General features: G+C 41.4%; 1 protein-coding gene across 2 annotated transcripts in view; it reads left to right on the top strand.

The window, feature by feature from the left end:
• Positions 1-4,808: 4,808 nt before the first annotated feature.
• ARHGAP42 (Rho GTPase activating protein 42) overlaps positions 4,809-21,932 on the top strand; it is a 178,110-nt gene continuing 160,986 nt past the window's right edge. The window contains exon 1 of one of the 2 annotated variants that reach the window (XM_075491057.1): positions 4,809-5,371. In XM_075491057.1, coding sequence (XP_075347172.1) covers positions 5,218-5,371 — 154 coding nt within the window. In that variant the 5' untranslated portion in view covers positions 4,809-5,217. The remainder of the gene's footprint in view (positions 5,372-21,932) is intronic. The other variant, XM_075491055.1, reaches the window with a different exon arrangement.

Raw genomic sequence — 21,932 nt, 5'->3', positions numbered from 1 at the left:
AACTACTAGCTGGAGAAAATGACGCCAATCTCACTGCCCTGTATTCGTAGATCTGGTTCTGCTCCTGAAGACCAAGAAGCACAGCAAAGACTTTATGTGTGATCCTCTGTCAGTTGCCATCTCCTGACATCTGTTACCACTACACAGTATGGCTGCTTCACATAGAATGCTGAGTAGCCTTCATCTGCTCAGTCACTTGTACTGTATCAATCCCATTCGGGATTTGGGAGCTGCACGACTAAGTGTCTGTAACTCATGTGGTTTTAGGCACCTACTTCTTCAGGTAAATGCTATTTTGAGCATACCAGAAGGCAGAAGCACAGCCAGTTAGGGAATATTCAGATTCGACAGAGAAGTGCCCAGAAGGCTTAAGCAAACACAGCGTAAGAGTTACTAAACATGATTTTTAATTTCAGCTTTGAACTTCACTGTTTGAAGCTTCTCCAAACCACTTGGAGCTAGCTCATGCATTAAACAGACTACAGTTTTTTCAAGAAATATTATTGATCTGTAATTATTGATTACAATCTGAAACACTGAGAGGAATGCACATGTGAGTAGAACTTTGTGCACAGAGACCAATATCTCAGGATAACATGATCTGTACATACTAAATTACATGGTTTGGCTTCTAAACTATGATTTTGGCTAGCTAGTCTCCTCCTCTGACAATGTTAATTGGCAGTAAAAAACCCCAAAACAATAAAACAAACAGAACGCATTGGCAGCTATATCCTTTAACAATCAGTTAACAACACAGAGATTGTATTCCAGACAGAGAGAGTAGTATCACTTTCAGTTTATACATACAAGGAATTATGAAACTTAGACTTACTTCCCTGGCTCATTTTTATTTATTTTTCTTTTTTTTGAATTTATCACTGCTAGCCAATATAAACTTATCATCTAGAATCTTAATTTAATAAGAAGAAAGTGAAACTTTTAATAGAATTTATCCTAGCAAGTTACTGGGAATCTTGACAATTCCCATAAAGAAACGAATGGGAAACTTAGATAAAACAAGATCTTTTGAGAAGCTAAAATGAATTAAAATACTCTGTAAATAATTGCTTGAGGGGGGTTTTCTATGCTATTAATATTTTCTGTGCTATATAGGTACAGAGCTAATCTTGTACCCTTGAGCAGTTCAAGTGGGCTTACAAGCATCAGTGTCCTTGCATTCTTTTGCCTATAATCCCACATTCTCTCAAGGGAAAGCAGCAGTTTTCAGAAGACAGAGCAATGCCACACAGCTCTATAAGTAATTTTCCCATAATTGTGTACATTGCGGGAGAAGAAATAACAAGGAAGTTGGCAGAGTCTCTGTTCTAAAATGCTCCCCTCTGGATAAGAGACAGTCACGGTCCTTGTCTGCATTAACTGCTAAATTAACAGCATTTAACAGAGCTAGGTAGAGCCATAACATTGAGGACTGCACTTGTAGTCATTTCCTCACTGTACGAGTAGGGGACATACACGGCAGTAAGCAGTACCAATACACACCTCTCCTTTCCTCTTCCCAGACAACCTAGCTAATAGGACTGCGATAAGAATATGCCCCAAGCATACTCTAGAGTCAGAGTAGGGGCATTGATTGAAAATTATAGTTCTGTGTTTACATTTAAGATGAAGGAGAAATCTACAATAATTGATCTGACCTCATTAACATGCAAGATTTTAGGATAAGCTTAGAATAACAAACATAAAAGTGGAAGAAACAGGACAAAGCTCCCCAGGGTTCAGAAAAAAAAGTACCTCACTTCTCATTCATCTCTTCACAGCTAGAGATAACATCAGGCTAACTCATTTACTAGAGCCTTCTACTTAAGGGACTGGTGCTTCTACCTGCTTAGGTGTCTAAATGAGTTCTCATTCAGTGTAGTTCACCTTCTTCTAGCATACTGCTAGTTTTCAAGAAAGATGCTTTTTTGGTACGTCTAGGCTTCTCCCCAGTTTCTCCCATCTTTTGAAGTCCTGAAACCTAGTGTGTCTACTAGGGCTCTGTACTAGAATCTTCTCAGGGAAAGAAAGGGGAAAAAAAAGACAAATATGGTTATTTCCTGCTTGCTATAAAGCTTGGACCTTTTACACTTCCCAAATATACCTTCAAATACCTTGTTTTCTTTAGAAAGCAACAAATTACAGGGTTCCACCTAACTCCAGCAAAAACCACATACTAAGACTTATCATCACGATTTTTTTGTTAGTTAACCTCTCTGCTGTACCAAATCACTCATTTACCAGATCCTCCTCCAGATGCAGCCTATTAAGCTCACAGGTTAACTACAAACCTTTTGTCTGCCAGTGTAAGATAACGTAGGGTTGGGTGTACATCTGATCACATATTGCTTTATGAAACAAAGATCATTCTTAATGAATCTATTTCCTTAAAAATAAAACCTTTTTCTGAGAAAAGGGAATGGCAGTACATACGAACTATTACATGGCATTTGATAAACTGTATGCTGGGAAATTCTCAGTTCAGCTAAGATGTGGATTATTCTGAGAAACATATGGAACCAGTTAAATGGATAATGGTAAGTTACTTGAAGGGAGGATTTCAGGCTGGAGAGAAGTTCTTAGTAAATGTTGCTGAGTACACTATTAGTATTGGTCTCATTAATATTTCCATTCATGATCCTGATACCAAAAGCTGCAATGTGGTTATGGAACTTCTGAAGATGAGAACTTTATATAGTAAGAAATGAGTCATCTTGATTACCAGAATAATTGCTCTGAACTAAAATGTTAAGTACATGTTTTTGGGACCACCGAATATTTCTACTCTAACTTTGGAATCTGCTGGTTGAAAACTGAGGAAAAGAAAGATCTAAGTGACTTAGTGAAACCACAGAAATAATTTGGCCATGAAACAGACAAATACAATCTTCATCAAAGGTGTTTACTGCAGTAGCATAGTCATTAATGTGGCTGAACAAGGTCTTACGTATAATTTCAGTAAACCATGATCAAGTAAGATGAAATCAAACATAAAGAGATCTAGACAAGAAATATGAGAAGGAGGAAGGAAATTAGTATTTTATTTTATGACAGAAAGCTGATTTATTTATCTCTTCTATGGAAAGAGACATTATTGTATTCTAGAACTACATCAAAGAATAAACATGGTAGAAGACAAAGAATCTTTCCAGCTACAGGTGACGCTGAAGGAAGAACAAGTGTTCCTAAAATGACTCTATGAATATATTTAGGCTGAAAATTAGGTTTTTAATAATCAGAAAAATTCTATTTGGAACATCCTGCCAATAGTTCAACTGGATTTTACGTGAGGCTTACTAGTTTACAAGTGAGATTACATGCTACTGCCTGAAAAAGCAAGGAAATAAACTTGTTAACCCAACAGTCCTTTCCAATCTTATTCTTCCTATTATTAGAAAAAGAATTTGTCTCAGGCAACACGTTGATGAACAGTTTTGCAATCACTGTGAATCAAAAGTGTCTTCAATGGGTCTATTAATATCAACATTGACAGCTAGCTCAGAGATTGTCCTGTGGGCACTAAGTCTCAGCTTTGTAAAAACAGAGAATTATTATTTTTTTCACTTCAACAAATTCTACAGGCCATATGGTTAGAAATTGCAGCCTCTTTTCTGCATTTCTGACACTCACAGAAATCTATTGTGAATACGAAGAAGCGAGTTTTGACAAAAGGTTAAGAAGTGTTAAGAGCACAAATTGTGTCAAGGAATTACAACATGCAGCAACTTTAAGCCTTCCCCCCACTTTCACGTTAAACTGTGTAAACATGGAGACTGTGAATGATTTGGTAGGAGCATGGGCACGGCTAACAGAGAAGCATCACTGTCTTCTTGGAAGCTATTTTTGGCAAGCGGTGGGCTCTCCTGAAGTACAACTATTTTTATAGCCAGTCTTGATGGCTGTTTCCAACAGAGTTATTGCTGACTTGAAGGTGTGTTTACAGACAGCTCTCCTCAAACCCAGTACCTACATTTGTATACATACTTGCATACTGACATGGTACGTCTGGAAAAACCACTCCAGATAAACATACAAGAATCATCCAAAGTGCTTCTGTTTACAGAGGTAAACCCACTCACTTACTTGGAAAAACACAACTTTGCTGCAGTAACTGGGCTTGCAGTTTCTTGATGCTCCTCTTTAGGATGGATGTGGCTCAGCTGTATCCCCTCACAGCAACCAAGTGCCATGACAGAACACAGACGTTCCTATCTTTTGTATTTCCTTGGTCTCCGCCTGCCTCTCTCCTCCTCCTTCATGCTTTGCTGCTCTCTCCTCTCGCTATCCACCTCCCTTGGAGCACTGCCCTGCCACAGGCCCGCACACGCACATCAAGCAGGCCAACGGGGGCCATGCTGGGGTGTCATGGAAGATCCCCTGGCACAGCAGGCACGCTCGGGCTGGCTGCCTCAAGCCCAAGCACCCGCTGCTCCTCCAGCTGTGGCACGAGACACCTGGCTGGCAGCTGTCTTCCCCCAGCAAAGGTGGGCTGCTCTCCTCCACATCAGCCTCTGACATAAACCGGCCTCCTCCAAACGCAAGGTTTTAAAAGCCTCTAAGCCTCCCAACCCCTGAGGTGGATCCTCCTTCCCTGCCTTCCTCTGGGCCTCCCAAAGCCCCAGGTAAACGACGAGGTGACTACTAGCGCTCACAGAGCTGTGCGGGCCCTCCACGCCCCTTCGCCTCACTTCGCGCTGGGCCACGCCGAGGCGAGGCCGCAGCGGCCCCGTCCGCGCCGCCGCTGGAGGGCAGAGCGCGGAGGGGGCGGTGGCGAACGAGGGGCGGGCACTGCCGGGGCCGCATCCCCGGCGTGTGAGCATGCCGAGCCGGGAGGAGGGCTTCCTCGGCCGGCCGGGGGAGGTTCACACTGAAGTTAGGGCTGGGGAGAGAGGAAGAGGGAGCGCTGCCGGAAGCGGCGGAGCTGGGAGCCCGCGGGGTCCCGCGGGCAGCATGTAGCTGGGTGACAGCGACCGGAGCGCGCCGCCTCCGCCGCCAACGGCCGTCTGCCTCGCCGCCGGCGCGGCGGGCGCTGAGGGGGCCGGTGCAAGCGGGTCGGGAGCCTCTCCGGGGAGGCGGAGGGAGCAGCAGTTCTGTAGCGCCTCGCCTCGCCTCTCCCCCACTTTCCCCTCTGCCCTCAGCGCCGTCTCTCGGCGCGGCCCTCCCTCAGCCGCCCGCCCCTTCGCCGCCGGCCGGGGGGCTGCGGCCGCTGCTGCTGCCATGGGGCTGCCCACGCTGGAGTTCAGCGACTCCTACTTGGACAGCCCAGATTTCAGGGAGCGCCTGAAGTGTCACGAGATCGAGCTGGAGAGGACGAACAAGTTCATCAAGGAGCTGATTAAGGACGGCAGCCTCCTCATCGGGGCCCTGCGGAGTGAGTCGGGTGGCGGGGCCGGGCGCGGGGAAGCCGGGGGCGGCAGGCAGGAGAAGGGGCTTCTTTTGTTTGAATGGGCGCCGGGAGCGGGCTCCCCTGCCGGCAGCCGCTGAAAAGCGCCTCGTAAACTTTCTCCCCCGCTCCCTCCCCGCCGCTTTGCCTCGCCTCGCCTGCGGCGGGGCTGGGTGGGTTTCCCGGGGGAGCGGGGGCGGTGCGGGGCCCTGCCCCGGCCCGCGGGCCCAGCCGCGCCCTCCCCGGCGGGGTCGGCGGGCAGCGCGGGGGCGGCGCTGCTGCGGGGGGAGCGGGCCGGCCGAGGTGGTCCCGCTGGGGCTGGGGGAAGAGCCCGGCGTCGGGGCTGGGGGCTGAAGGTCGCGGTGTAGATCGCTGTACAGACCGGACGCGTCGTGCTGGCGGGGGGTCTCGTTCTGGGACGTTGGCTGCTAATTGGGTATCCTTAGATAATGGAGATGCCCGTAATAAATGGGCAAAGCAAAACACTGAAGTGAATTTGTATGAAGAGAGTTTATATTTCCTCCTCCCCTTGTCTTTATGGGGTAGTTTGACTTTTATGCATTTTGCAAGATTATGAAAGCAGAGATAAGGATGAACAGTTTCGTGCTTTTAAAAGCTCCGTGAGTTGAGCACTGACAGCTTCCCGGGGCGCGAAAACGGCCCTCAAGCTTTGAAGAGCATAAGCTGAAAGCTAGGAGTTGCCATGAGCATTACTAGACTGGGCTTGCCCTCCTCTCCTGTAACTCCTTGCCACCTAGTTCTTGTCTTTAAGTCACTTTGGAGCTCTCTTACCTGTTGCCCAGAGCTTTCCTTCAGGTAGAACAGACAAGTAATTTACAGCTGCTCGTGCTGCAATGCGAGATGTTAAAGGAAAAGAATCACTTTAATCCTTAGAAATATCTGCCACATTGACACGGTATGCTAGTTTTTGTAGAGTGACGGGTAGCACTATTGTTCTTTATGTGGACAGGGAACAGGTGTTACTATGAGCTCCTTAGCTCATAGGAGACCTAACTGCTGCTAACCCGTAGTCTAAACCCAAAGTTTGTCTCTTTCCTTGGGATAGGAGGTCAAATTGTGAAGATTTTGTTTGGCCAACAGTAGGATTGAATGTTGATTGTACTTGTTCACTCATTGACTATGTATAGTTTATTTACAGCATTGCATTTACATAAAGCAGCTACTGTCTTTTTGAAACTTTTTTCATATAAGTGCATGTATTTCTGGACACATCTCTATTTTAGTGAGTAGCTGGATACAAATCTAGCATCTTATGTGAATTTGTATTAAATAAATTCTTGTATCTATGCCCACAGAATGCGAGAGGATAGAATACATAGAAAGTGTGCGTGTGTGTGTGTGTATATATATATATATATATATATCTCTCTAAAACCTCAATGGTACGTTTTTCTTTCCAGAGCGAAAAAGTTTGGTTTTAGTTGTACGTTAGGTACAACTTAGCTTGCTCCATAAAACAGGAAGTTTGAGCTTGTATTAAGTAGTAAAAATGTAAGTTTAATAAAAACTTACTATTACAAACCTGCTCCTATAAGATGGTGTGCACAATTAGTAATGACAGGTTAGGATACCACATGGGTACTTTTTTGACCTGGACTAGCACTGGAAATTCACTGCTTTTTGTTCCAGATCAAATATGAACAAATACAGCTTTTTTCTTAAGTTGTCAAAGACAGACTGCTGTAGAAGGAATATTGTGCTTGCAAAGTAATTTAGACCTTGATTCTGAAGTGAATAATCACATTATTTTTGTGAGGAATACTTGTGAGTCCTTCCTAGATTTAGATCCCGTACCTACATGTTTAACAATTCTCTCCCTCTTCAAGGAGAAGCAATATTTCTCTCTCAAGTAATGACTACTTAACTTGCAAGTTCTCCTGATTTTTAAAACTTTTAAGTTGAAATGTTATTGTGTTTGACACAATGCTTATTGTATTCTATGTGCAACTTTAAAATGCTGTGTACTATAGAGTCTTAGTGCCTTAGGAAAATAAGGTCTGCTCTGGTGTAGTAAGAAATATTTCTCTTTTTATTCATTTCATATCCCTTAGTTTTGTGATCATGCCTTCCACAGAATACTGCCTCAGTCCCTGTGTTAGGACAACTGGGGAAATGTCTGGATTTTTCTCAAGAAAATAGAAATCCTGGCTTTATACTGTACAGACTCTGGTGTAGATGCTGCAAGGACAGTGTACCTGTTATGGCAAGTAGCCCTATTGTATGTTTCCTAGAATAGAGAACTTTTGACTTGTTAAAGCACACTAGCTGCTCCTGCTCAGCTTTAAAATCAGTGGAGTGTAAAATACTTGTGCAAGGCTTTTTTTTCTTTTTAATTTTTTTTAATTGTCTTTGAAAATCTAACCAAACCGTGGAGTAAGTAGTTGATTTCAGTGATGAACTCTTATGATTTGGTCTTTGAATATTTAATAACCTACAACCCCTGGAGAACAACAGGCATTATTTACCATGTTTTATCTCTTTAGGTGATCTAGGATTTTTCATTTACATATCAGTTTGGAGGATTAGTTCTGTTGGAGGAAAAATCCAGACTGTGCTGCAGAGCTTCAGTGGAAATAAGTTTTGGAACATGTCCTTCCTGACCATGTTTAGAGAAGAGACAATGAAGCTGACTTAATGTAGTTAGAAAATACTATAATCTTTTAAAGTTGTCTAAGTTTAAGATATTGTATGAAACTACAGTATGTGCATGGATTTTCAGATGGAATTAAACTTCTATATTACAAAAGTTACCAAAATATTAATTTGTGCACAATCCAGTATCTAAGAAGTTACTGTAAAAATGCAATGTTTATAAATACCTGACAAAAGTTTCCACATAAACTGAAGGTAAAACAGATACACTTAATGTAGTATGCAGACATTTTGCATTCTAATTGTTGGAGTGGTCCCAAGATAAGGGCAGACTTTATTTTAATGTGGTTTTGCTACATTCATTCTGAAGAATGCTGCTTTGCAAAGTAGTATGTAGAGCTGTAATACTGTACTACATGAAGCAGCAGTTGACTTGTGAATGCAGTGAGAGCTGGTAATGCTAGGAGTGGTATCAAATCCTCAGCAGCCTTTTCCTGGTGGTTTTTTTCACTGTTTCCTTCTCTTTCTAAATATGTAAGACTCTGAGAATACCCTAGAAGAGCACAGATTGTATGGCCCAGTTTAATTAGGTGTTAGCATTACATTTATATGGCCCATTATGTTATATGGCCTTCAGCCTTGTCCTACAATTAGTATTTGCAGTGAGAGACTACATTTTCTTTTTCAAAGCAACCAAGGTACTAAATATGTTACTATCTCTTGAAAGGCTTAGTTCACGCATATAATAGATGCTCCTATTACGTTAAAAAGTTATCTTTCAACAGAGATTTAACTCTGTATGTAGGTGCAATTAAGTAGGACCATATTGTTTTCTTTGGTGCACCTGGAGGAGGGTTTCTTTGTTGTTAACTTACGAAATAGAAAAAAAAACCTTTTTAGAGAACACGATCTCCTGGTACAACTGGCCTTCTTGATTATTAGGTAACTGTTAATTTCATAGCTTCTTCAGGCACCTAATGTAATAGATCTTTCAGATGCATGTTTAAAGTGCATATGCTTAAATGCTTCACATAGTGAGGTCCAGCTATAGCTGGACTCCTGAAGCAGAATTGAAATTTTTCCTTCTCATTGATTCCGACTTGTTTTCAGTTAAAACATCAAGTCTATTTTTCCTATACTTTCTGCCAGTAGTGTACTTTTTAATGTCTCTGTAGTTGGCTTGTGAAGAAGCAATCTAGTCTAGGGTGTTGTCATATAGATCATATAGGAAACTTCATTATAAAAATACTTGTATGCTTTTAATTTCCATAATAGGCCTACTGCGCTGCCAAAGTTAATGAATATTGTATTAAAAAAATCCTAAAAAGTAACATGCATCTTGTACAGGTGATCTCATGGCATATTGCTATGCAGAAGGCTTCAGTTTTTCCCTCTGATTTTTGAGGCCTTCTCTCTCCATCTTGAGTCCTATTTTAGCAACAAGTTCATGTATTCAAAGATGAGAACTACATAAGTTTTGGTTTAAATGGTTGAAAGTTCAGTGGATTTGCAGCTGTAAGTAATGCTATACCTTTTAAAGTGCTTTAATATGATGCAAACTAATGCAGAGCTGTGGTGTAATACAAATAAAATTTAACAGATATCTTTAGGAATTTGTAATTTAGTAGCAATCATTAGTAGTTTTATTTTACTACTTAACACATGGAGAAACAGAGAAACAGGCACAAGATGGGAATACCATCTTTGTGGGGGGTGTGAGGGGGTATTTTTTACCAAAGTTTTATAGAAATTCCACACAGAAAAGACTGTTTTGACATACTGTTTTGACATACAGTTTTCAGGGATTATTTTCTTCTCTCATAAACGTAATTATAAAAATACAGTGATGAACCTGGCTACATATATGGAAATTTTGGGGGTTAGCTGGCTGGAAAAAAAATAAGGACAAAATTACAGCATAAGAACCTATGATCTTATTCTCTCTCTTGGGATTTTTTTTTTTAATGTAAAAACCCCCCCTTTGTATCTTTTCAGAGATGCATTTTCCCAGATATCTTGGCCTCGCATATTTTCATGAGATTATATCTTTACAATGTCTTTTCCAGATCCTTACTGGAGCAGGACTGAGTTCATTGAATAACCGCTGAAGTTTGGTAGCAATTATTCTCTTTTATTAATTTAGATTCTAAGTAAAACAACTGATTCTTTGTATTCCCTAGATGATACTATGATGGCAAACATGGAATTATAAAAGTATAGCTTCCCAGTGAAAATTTCAGAAATAACTCACATTGCCTTTGAAAATGGATTGCTTTTAGTTGTTTTAGTCATATGATACAAAAATGCATAACTTGCCTTTCGTGTTAGGGTTGGGTGAGAGAAGGGCATTACAACAGGTTACATTTTTTAGTCTCTAAATACATGATTTTCCCCTCGCAATTGAAAAGTTTCCTACTAAAGGAAGTTGAAACTTAGTAATTGGCATTAATGTTTTGAAGTCATCTTCTCCCTCGCTGTCCTTTTACTTCTGATAGGCATTGGTGCTGTCCTGCTCAACTTCTGCTCATGTCCGAGTTATCTATAGATTATGGACATAATTTGCAAAAACAATTCCAACAGTGTTCAGCCTTTTATGCAAAGATACCAACGATAAGCTGGTTCTTGGCCAGAGAGGGAGCCTAATTGCTTCCTCTAGTGTTTAAAGCAGCTGCAGTCTGTATCATATTATCTTTAGCCAAATATATATGAAGAAAACGAATACTAGTATGTACTGGACTGTTACAGAGCGCAGTATTTTCTGTCCATCATATGATGTTTCATTTTGCACCAAGGATCTCTGCAGGTGAATTCCCATGCTGTCAGTAATGACTACTGTGTTAATAAAGTCCTTGAAAGACTCAGCATGGGTGTTCTTGTGCCTTAATATTGAAACAGGTATTCTTTAGAGAAATTTTGTAATTGGGTGATGTCAGGTTACCAAAGGAGTGGGTCTGAGTTTCAAATGCCATGTGAAATGATGTCTCTACCTTAAGAAAATGTTGTGCAGTATTTAAAATTAGGATTTTCAAACTTTTAAACTGATTTCTGAAATGGTCAAATTTAATCTGTTTCTTAATGGGCCAGTTGGCTTGTTGTCTACTACATGCTTAATTTGCCATGAATAAGATAAATGAATTCTATTAATAAGAGACCAGCTGCTTCTTGAATATTGTCTTTACTACAATGGAAAATATGATGCTGTGGTCACTGAACTTGTACAGATCTCTTGGGTTTTTGTGGGCAGAAGTGCTACAGCAACTTGAAGTTTCCTGTAGTAGTAAATAACTTTGTATTCATCCTCTGTGAAAAATACAGAGGACAATACAGTCCTTCTTTCTACTGAATGATATGTAAAACAGTGCTATGTCTTTGCCTTTCTATTTTTTCCTATAGTCTCAAAACTGTAATTAAAAATAAATTTGGAATGTAGAAGAATTGAATATTTAAGGAGATCATGGATTTCCTTTGTTAAATCCAATCTCCTGCTAGTGTTACATCATGTAATCCCTACTTGTCAAACTCCATTTTAAAAACAGTTTTTATCCTTACTATTTCTGCTAGAAGGCTGTTCTAGAACCTTGTTACTCTGAGGGTTGAGTAACTCATTAAAAATAAATTTAATCTGGAAATTCAAACTTGTTTATGCTCATTTTCCTTTCACTCAACATTTCTGCACTGTTGTTTACTTGGATTTGCTTGGGGAATAATCACATCCTTTTGCTAGACTGAACAAGCTGTTCTCATCCTCTCTCCTAAGAGCTTCTCTGATTTCTTGGTCATTTTAGTAGCTCTTTTCTAAGCCTTTTTGAATTCTCTTTTAAATGTTCAGGAGATTAGAAGTAAAAGTAAGGGAAACAAAAGTAGTATAATAATGTTCACAGGTTTGATCTTTGCTCATCGTGTTCTGTGAGAACATCAATCATTAAATGAAGTCTATATTTATGGTCTTCTTTTGACTATGTGGTGCTACGGATTCCTCAAGTGCATGATAAAAGGTGAAAAAATCTCAGGATCTTATAAGCAGTAGCAATGAAGTAAATATTAAACTGAAGAAAAATAGCTTCTGCCATAGTAATATGAGATCGAAGTACTGTTGGGCAGTAATCTAACCTCCCATTGGCACCCTGTGAAGTGCAAATAACTTTCATTAGAAAGATAATGTATTTCACAGCACCTTATGAACTCTGGGCTATGTTACAATATAGTTTTTCAGATAAGTTGGAAGTTATTGACTAAAACTGGTTCCCTGTCCTGAATTATGCAAACTTGTATTTCACAGGACACCAAAAGCTTGTAACATGTTGTTGCGCTCGTGTTTTGCTTAGTGTAATTCAGGCATGGGAAAATAGTATGGAAGTTCTGTGTGTCTTCAGAAGCCTTATCTTCTTTTAGCTTAACATTCAAAGCAGGATACAAGGTGCTGCAATGCCTAGGCCATATAGTTGGTTCTACTACTGATGTTACTTAATATTTTGCAGGTTGCTTAAAAAAAGAGGTTTGCATGTCAGATGTGCATTGTAGTGTCTGTTTGCAAAAGTACTCTTCTGTTCACTGAAAGATACTATGTAAATGAAAGTAGGTATCACCAGTAGGATTATTTTTCTTCTCTAAAGAGTATTTAAGTCAAATATCATGAAAAATAGGTAACAATAAGAACCAATGTGATTTGATCCTGTAGAATTACAAGGACAAATAAGCTTCTTATTTTAATTATTCTTTGCCTCTTGTGCTTTAGAAAAATCTTTTTCTTCCTTTGGTTTTCTGTAGGTGAGGACATCTCAAACTTATTTTTTGTCTTCCCTGTCCCCCCTTTTTTCCTTTTCCCTCTCTTTCCCTCCTTTTCATAGATGACAGCCCAGTGTTCTGTCTCAGTAAAGCCTCCCTGCTCTGTGGTAGCAGCCAAGCTTGCCTAAAGTCAGGGTGGAAATGTTAGATCAGATTGGTCTCAACATCAGTTCTTGAGTAATATCAAACAATACATTCCTCTTCTTGGGTGTTTGCAGCAAAACCTTTTCCTAGTTGCTTCTCATCTCTAGCTTCTGTGTAAGTTCTCATCTTCTCCACCTTAATTATTAAACTGCCTTTGTAGCTTGGTATCATGTGCTTTACTGGTGATTAGTAGATTGGATCTATTGTGGTTTTGTTTTTTTTAAAAATGAATAAATCTTTTGCCTTGTATAAGAGAGATATCCACTGATCTGGTGCAGTTTACCTTTGATAAATCTGTGTTGCCTTTTACCCTATTTTCTATCAATTTCTAAGCTTTTAATTGTTCTTTCCTTCAAACAGTGTTCTAAATAATTGCTTGATTTTAGGGTCAACCTAATGGAGCATTCACGTTGTATCATTATCTTTGTTTCTTAAATGTAAGCATATATTTGCTATGTTATGAGAACAGACTCCTTGATTCAATCAATTGAAAAATCTTGGGTACCAGGTCTTGTGTTTTCATGTGTTTGAGTTTTAGTGTTAAATTGTATCTGTCCTAGCCCCTGTTTGTGTTTATGGAGCTCACTCTTTTTCTTGTTTGTGTGATAGTGTGATAATTTTGCATTTTTAATGTGCTCATTCATATGAATTTTTCTTGCTGTTTTCATACTGGTAGCATTGTTGAAAATTGAGGTTGAATATTAATTTCAGTTTGGATCATACTTTAATCTTTAGGCTGTGTCTGTTTCTGTGTCATCTTTACTGTGCATTGGCCTTCTTTGCTCTGTGTTCTCTTTTGGCTTTTATAGACTAAAAAGCTGCTTCTCCTCACTTTCTAAATTCTACTTTGGTTTGTCTTTGACTGCACAAAATGATAATTTTCTAAGTATTAATGTGTTTGTGAAAATATCCTGAATTAGGCTGAAACTACCCAGTGTCTTCCACAGGCTGTGTCTTCCATAGGCTCCAGGAGTGCCACAGTACCACACTGGTAGCTGACTGAGCTCCTTTGCTGTTGGAGATTCACTAGTTTCTGGTACCAAACCTGGTTATCTTAACTTCTTAAAATACATCACTATGCAGGTATAGTTGAATACTGATTCCACCTCCTCACACCCCCCATCCAGTCCATGATCCTCTGCTTAGATCTCCGTATCACTTCTTCAGCTAACCCTGATTTCAGTATGTTTTATACAGTTTTCTTCTTGCAACTAACAACATGAGTTACCTTGAATTTCCATGTACCTGTGCAGTTTCTCCGTATACAGTCACATATAAATTCAGGATCCCTTAATTACTCAGATCTTGCTTTTCTGAGCTGTGGAACTCTTGTTACAGGCTTGCTTTCTCTTATTCTTCTGTTTATTTTTAAACTGACTAAGCATATGATTATTTAGGTTATTTTGTCAGACAACTTTTTGTCAAATTATATATTCATGAAACTTACCACAGTCTAGGCCAGTCCTTTACTAAACAAACCCATGTAGGAAGGAAGGCTCATGGTGTATCAGGTGCACTGGGATGTGAATTTGCTTTTTTTCCCCCCTCTGCTTCAGAACTGTGGTCATAGGTGTTGTCTACTGGATGTCACACTAATTGTGCAGTAGTTATGAATTCTTGTATCTCCTATTCTAGTACCTCTGTCTCTGCCCTCTCCTGTGAAAAGTAGTTGAGCTGTCTGGTAGTTCTCCCAGAATTTCTGACCAAAGGAGGTTGCTGGAAAGCATCTGTCTGAAGTCGCATTTTGCTGTGTAGTTTTAAGCTAGCTCTACTGTTAAACAAACAAACAGAAAACCTCCAGAGCCTGCCCCTTCCTTTTTTCCCACTCTCAGACCTTGTTTCCACCCCTTTCTGTCCTGTAAGTGGTATTAGCATTGCCATTTGCTCAGCTGTGTGCTCTACCAGATCAGGGAGCTAAACTAACTGCTAATCTTTGCTGAATAATTTTCCATGTGTCCCAGTTTCCCAATTGGATTCATTATGCAGCTGTGGAAGTGCTCATCCTGGCAGAGCACAGGGTGACCTGGGAGTGGGAGCGGTTGTGGAAGTTGGTGGGTATGGAGAGAATAGGGACAGGACATTAAATTGTTGTTTGATAGCAGTGACAGCTTAATTGCACATCAAACTATAGCCAAAGTTAATGTACAAGTTTCCAGTGACAGCTAAATCACATTTGTCTTGTCTTCTGTAATAATCTTATTCTTTGGGAACTAAAGAAGTGTGACTTCTGAGCTGTGCTCTTGTGGTGGGTTGACCTTGGCTGGCCACCAGGTGCCCAACCAGCTGCTCTCTCACTGCCCCTCCTCAGCAGGACAGGGGGAGAAAATGAGATGAAAAGCTTGTGAGTTGAAATAAAGACAGGGAAATCACTTACCAATTACTGTTGTGGGCAAAACAGCTAGACTTCGGGTGATTACTTTAATTTCATAGAATTGTAGAATGATTTGGGTTGGAAGGGACCTTAAAGATCATCTAGTTCCAACCCCCCTGCCATGGGCAGGGACATCTTCCACTAGACCAGGTTGCTCAAAGCCCCATCCAACCTGGCCTTGAACACTTCCAGGGATGGGGCATCCACAGCTTCTCTGGGGAACCTGTTCCAGTGCCTCGCCACCCTCATAGTGAAGAATTTCTTCCTGATATCTAATCTAAATCTACCCTCTTTCAGTTTAAAGCCATTACCCCTTGTCCTATCACTACAAGCCCTTGTAAAAAGTCCCCCTCCAGCTTTCTTGTACCCCTTCAGGGTACTGGAAGGCTGCTATAAGGTGTCCTTGGAGCCTTCACTTCTCCAGGCTGAACACCCCAACTCTCTCAGCCTGTCTTAATAGGAGAGCTGCTCCAGGCCTCTGATTGTCTTTGTGGTCCTCCTCTGGACTTGTCCATGTCCTTCTTATGCTGGGGACCCCAGAGGTTAATGCAGTACTCCAGGTGGGGTCTTAAGAGAGCAGAGTAGAAGGGGAGAATCGCCTCCCTCGACCTGCTGGTCATGCTTCTTTTGATGCAGCCCAGGATACGGTTGGCTTTCTGGGCTGCACATGCACATTACCAGGTCATGTTGAGCTTCTCATCAACCAACACCCCCAAGTCCTTCTCCTCAGGGCTGCTCTCAATCCATTCTCTGCCTAGCCTGTATTTGTGCTTGGGATTGCCCCGACCCATGTGCAGGACCTTGCACTTGGCCTTGTTGAACTTCATGAGGTTCACATGGTCCCATTCCTCAAGCCTGTCAAGGTCCCTCTGGATGGCATCCTTTCCCTCCAGCGTGTCAGTGGCACCACACAGCTTGTTGTCGTCAGCAGACTTGCTGAGGGTGCACTCAATCCCACTGCCCATGTTGCTGACAAAGATGTTAAACAGAGACAGTCCCAGTCCCAATACTGACTCCTGAGGAACACTACTCGTGACTGGTCTCTACTTGGACATCAAGCCATTGACCGCAACTCTTTGAGTGCGACTATCCAGCCAATTCCTTATCTACTGAGTGGTCCATCAAATCCATGTCTCTCCAATTTGGAGACAAGGATGTTGTGTGGGACAGTGTCAAATGCTTTGCACAAGTCCAGGTAGATCATGTCAGTTGCTCTTCCCTTATCCACCAATGCTGTAACCTCATTGTAGAAGGCCACCAGATTGTCAGGCACGATTTGCCCTTAGTGAAGCCATGTTGGCTGTCACCAATCACCTTCTTATTTTCCATGTGCTTTAGCATAGTTTCCAGGAGGATCTGCTCCATGATCTTGCCAGGCGCAGCGGTGAGACTGACTGGCCTGTAGTTCCCCGAGTCTTCCTTTTTTCCCTTTTTAAAAATGGGGGTTATGTTTCCCCTTTTCCAGTCAGTGGGAACTTCACCGGACTGCCACAGCTTCTCAGATATGATGGATAGTGGCTTAGCTACTTCATCCACCAGTTCCCTCAGGACCCGCAGATGCATCTTGTCAGGTCCCATGGACTTATGCACCTTGAGGTTCCTTAGATGGTCTCAAACCTGATTTTCTCAGGTCAAGGTCAGGTTGGATGGGGCTCTGAGCAACCTGATCTAGTTAAAGATGTCCCTGCTCTTGCAGGAGGGTTGGACTAGATGACCTGTAAAGGTCCCTTCCAATCCAAAGCATTCTATGATTCTCCTACAGTGGGTGGTTCTTCATTCTGCCAGTCCCTGCCTTTGCCTTCTGTGACTTGGGCGGTGTGGCTTGAGCACTTGCTGGTGAAGACTGAGGCAAAAAAGTCATTGAGTACCTCAGCCTTCTCCATATCCCGGGTAACCAGCCTTCCCGTTTCCTTCTGGAGAGGGCCCACATTTTCCCTAGTCTTCCTTTTATCACTGACATACCTATAGAAGCTTTTCTTGTTGCCCTTGATGTCTGTGGCCTGATTCAATTGTATCAGGGCTTTAGCTTTCCTAACCTGGTCCCTGGCTGTTCCGACAATTTCTCTGTATTCCTCCCAGGCTATCTGTCCTTGCTTCCACCCTCTGTAGGCTTCCTTTTTGTGTTTGAGTTTGTCCAGGAGCTCCTTGTTCATCCAGGCAGGCCTCCTGGCGTTTTTGCCTGACTTCCTCTTTGGTGGGACGCATTGCTTCTGAGATTGGAGGTGATCCTTGAATATAATTTCTTGCCAATTAATAACACAGTAGAATAATGAGAAATAAAAACACAACTAAAAACACCTTCCCCCCACCTCTCCCTTCTTCCCAGGCTCAACTTCACTCTTCTCTCTTCTACCTCCTCCCCTTGAGCAGCACAGGGGGATGGGATAGGGGGTTGCGGTCAGTCCATAACACTTCATCTGTGCCATCCCTTCCTCTTCACACTCTTCCACTGCTCCAGCGTGGGGTACAGTCCTTCACTAAATGACCCAGCATGGGTCGTTTCTACAGGGTAGAGTTCTTCAGGAGCAGACTGTTCCTGTGTGGGTTCTCCACACGCCACAGCTCCTGCCAGCAAACCTGCTCTGGCTCGTGCTCCTCTCCATAGGCCACAGTTCCTGCCAGGAGCCTGTTCCTGCCAGGAGCCTGCTCCTGCATGGGCTCTCCATGGGCTGCAGCTTCCTTCAGGGCACATCCACATGCTGTGGTGTGTGGTTCTCCATGGGCTGCAGGTGGACAACCTGCTTCCCCATGGTCTTCTCCACAGGCTGCAGGGGAATCTCCACTTCAGCGCCTGGAGCATCTCCTCCCCTCCTCTGACCTTGGTGTCTGCATGGCTCTTTCTTTCATATTTTCTCACTCCTCTCTCCCAGCTGCTGCACAGTGTTCTTTAACCTTTCTTACATATGTTATCACAGAGGCACCACCAGTTTCAATGATAAGCTTGGCTTTGGGCAGCAGTGGGTCTGACTTGGAGCCACCTGGACCTGTCTGTGTCTGACGTGGCATCAGCTCCTGATGTATCCTCACAGAAGCCACCCCTGCAGCCCTCTTCCCCTGCTACCAAAACCTTGCGATATAAACCTAATACAGCTCTTCTCCAAGTACTTCCAGTACTTCTGTCTTTGGAAGAGACACATTTTGGTTCCTCTTCCATCAAGCAGCTGCCATCCAGGCATTTGATGATTGGTTGAGAATTGTTGTTGATGGGGGGAAGCAAATTTATGAAAGGAAAAGAACAGGGGAATGAATTATTTAAAAGCTGCTAAGGCTTGTAACTCTTTTATAGTAAATCTTAGATGAGGTGGAGTATTAATGAGGATTAATCCTAATCTTAGATTAAGGATATCATTTTTTATGATGACTTTGTTTTGCAAAAAATTTTCTGCAAAAATAACAGGGCAAGAGCCTGGTTGCTTCTAGAAAATTAAAATATAAAAATAGTCTTCACTCTTCTTCCCCAAGTCCTCACCCTTGCCTCTGTCTCACTGCCATTGAAAAAGCACAAATTCTTGGTAAAACAAGCAATACATAGGGTAGGGTTTCATAGTAAAGGCATTTTCTTTTTGAGTCAACTAAGTTCTTTGGTTGCTAATTGGAAGTGCACAAGAAGGGATAACTGGCTGAATTTTAACATTTTTTTTCTGCTGTAATAGTTTGATTCATTTCAAGAGGTGGCCAAATGTCAGTGTAAACATGTGTGAATCAGTTCTTAAAAGCTGCAGTTCTTAAAAGTGCTGGTCATATTTAGATGAAGAACAGACAGATTTACAGTGTTGTGGTGGTGCCTGTTGGTGTTCAAAAGCCTTCCTAGATTGCCGGTGCAATCAAGGCCTTAGGAACGTTGCGACTGCACCATTCAGAAAGTTTACATTTCACTTTATGTCCATTCCTTGCATCTTCTCACCCTCTTCTGTCCTACCTTATGTGCCTTTAACCTTTTGCTAACGAATGATGAGGAGGAGAGGAGGGAGGGAGAACCCAAGAGCTCTGCTTCCTTGGGATGTACTATTTTAAAAACCTGTTATTTTAAAGCCATGAATATTGTAGAGGGGTGATATTTTCCCTCTAAAAGTTGTACGAAGTGTGCAGGTGGAACTTGCTGCTTTGAAAAAGATTGCTCCAAGCCTGAGGTTATCTAGTAAAAAGAATTGTTCCCTTCTTGAACCTTTTCATGTCTAGCACTACCACTGCCATTAAAACAAGCTATATGCTGATACTTGAAGAAAAAATTGAAATATGCTTCCTTGTCCTTCTTGTGAATTACTAGTTAGCCTGCATACAGGGAAGCTGGAGGGCTATGGAGCTTACCTTCTGGGGAACTTTGAAATAAGTAACACTCGAGCTTTACTGTAGGAGAAGTAAAATCCTCTTGTTATGGGGAAAGGCAGAAACTGTGAGAACATTTGAGAGACTGCTACAGCTAAAACCAACCGGTATGTGTAAAAATACATGCCTTCATAAAGTATTGTCAAATATTTTACCTTCTAATATAAGCTGTAATACCTTACATATTTCTATAAAGAGTCTGTTTTAGCAAAGACAAGGAAAAAATGATCTAATGGCTCCTTAATAATAATTATATTTAGCTTATAATAAAGTTTTTAGTTTCATCTGTGTACCCAGAGATGCTTTCGTGAATCTTGTCAGGTGGTATGTGTTATTCGCATAAAAGGCTTATTAATAGTTGTCAGTCAGCACCTTCAAGAGTTGGGGATTGGCGTTTTGCAGTATCTTATGGGTTGGATTCTCCATCCGAGTTGTGCTTTGAGGAGCCAGACAGTGGAGACCAGGCAGAGGTCCAATAGTTCAAAACAGACCTGAGGAAAAGAATTGCTGCCTTCCATTGGTAACAGATCCGGTTAAACAGGACTCGGTTTAAACCACAACAAAGTATGTGGGGTTAAAATAATCTTTGGGAATATTCATTTTTGCTTAACCATGTGCACATACTTTTACTGAAATGTAATATGGCTAGTACTATTCCCCCCCCAGTTTCAGCATATTATTGTCCAAGCCTGCTGGTAAAACTAGGAAAAAAATAGTGCAGTTTTGTAAGCATCATGAATGCCTGAAGAGATGTTTTTTGACTCATAAATCTCCATCTAGGAATTACTAGCTGGGTATATTGTATAGATCAGATATTAGGATATATTACCTTTAATTTCACAAACTTGTTGAGGTAATTCAGTACAACTGAAATAGCAAGGAAGTGAATGCACTTCAGCTTCTCAACGTAGTTTCTCCTTGCCAACTGCCAGTGCTTTGCTCTAGTTTTTGGAGGGAATTCTCTTGCTGCTGCTTTTTGTTTTTAAAAGGTATGGTGAGACTTCTGTGTCGGAAAACTTGCTTTGCTTTTTTGAGAGTTGAAAATAAAATTGTTAGAATCACAGCAAATGTCACTCTGTGTTGTCCTTGCATAATCTGTTTGGGGACACTTTCAACAAGTCAAGAAATAGTGAATGCGGCATGCCTACAGGCCAGTTAACACTGACTATGAAAAGGAGTTGGTTGGTGGAGGGGGAAGATGAGTATATTTAATAAGCTGAACATGGGCTGGCAGACTGACAGATGCCAAAAATGTATGACCTCTGCAAGTATAAGTTGAAGGATTCTATGGATATTGGCTGTTATTTGTTGCATTTATGGGCATTGAGTCTGGTCCTGCTGCTTGTTTTCAGGAGAATGCTGAAAAATTGTGAAGGGTCAGAGAAGACCCTTTGAACGTATGAAGAGCATATGAAGATGCTCAAGCTCTTTGGAAACCACAAACACCATAAAGTATATGGTTTTTGCAATTGCTTGATCCAAAGAGAAACTTAAAGATTTATTTATATCACAGAAAAGAATCTTGATGGAAAGTTTCTCTATCTAACAGACCAAGGCATATGAAGATCCAAGTGTTGGCAGAAGCTATACAAATTAAGATTAGAAATGTGCAACTGTAAAGTCAATATGATATTTCCGTAAGACTGTGATGGACTTTTCATTGCTGGAAACTCTTAAATTGTTAGGATTTTTTTTTTCTCCCAAGATACAGTGCCATTCACTTATACCTGTTGGACTTAAAGTATTAAGTCCTGAAACTCCTGTTTGGTGGTAGCTGGGCTTGTTGATCACACTGGTTCCTTCTCGCCTTAGAAAGAAATGTTTTCAGTCTACTTTCAAGTCTTCAGGTTTACATTACTTGAATGTACATGTGTATGTGGAACTTTGAAATCTGGGAAGAAAACATCCGTAAGATATTTTATAGTTTAATTGTTGTCATATTTTAAAATACTTTTAAGTGAGGCCTCAGATGGTTCCTTCTGGTACTCTCCTTACTTTGGTGTCACCATCGTGATTTGAAATGGAGGTGGTGTGCTGTAATAACCAGCTTGGGGTGGGGGGTGTTTTTGGTTGGTGCTGGCGTTTTTTGTGGGGATTTTTTTTTTTTTTTTTTTTTTTTTTTACTTCTTTTCCCCTTCTTCATTTTGAATATTAGACTGGATGGCTTATTTTAGTGTTTATACAAGCATGTGCAAATATGCGTTGAAACAAAACCAAACAGTTGAAGATGGTAATACTACCTTTATTTCCATATATACAGACACTAAATAAATATGTTCAGTTCAAGTTGCTATGCTACAGGTATGTAAA

Source organism: Mycteria americana, chromosome 1 (genome assembly GCF_035582795.1).
Source record: "Mycteria americana isolate JAX WOST 10 ecotype Jacksonville Zoo and Gardens chromosome 1, USCA_MyAme_1.0, whole genome shotgun sequence".
Classification (NCBI taxonomy): Eukaryota; Metazoa; Chordata; class Aves; order Ciconiiformes; family Ciconiidae; genus Mycteria; species Mycteria americana.
This window is presented reverse-complemented; position numbering and strand designations above follow the sequence as displayed.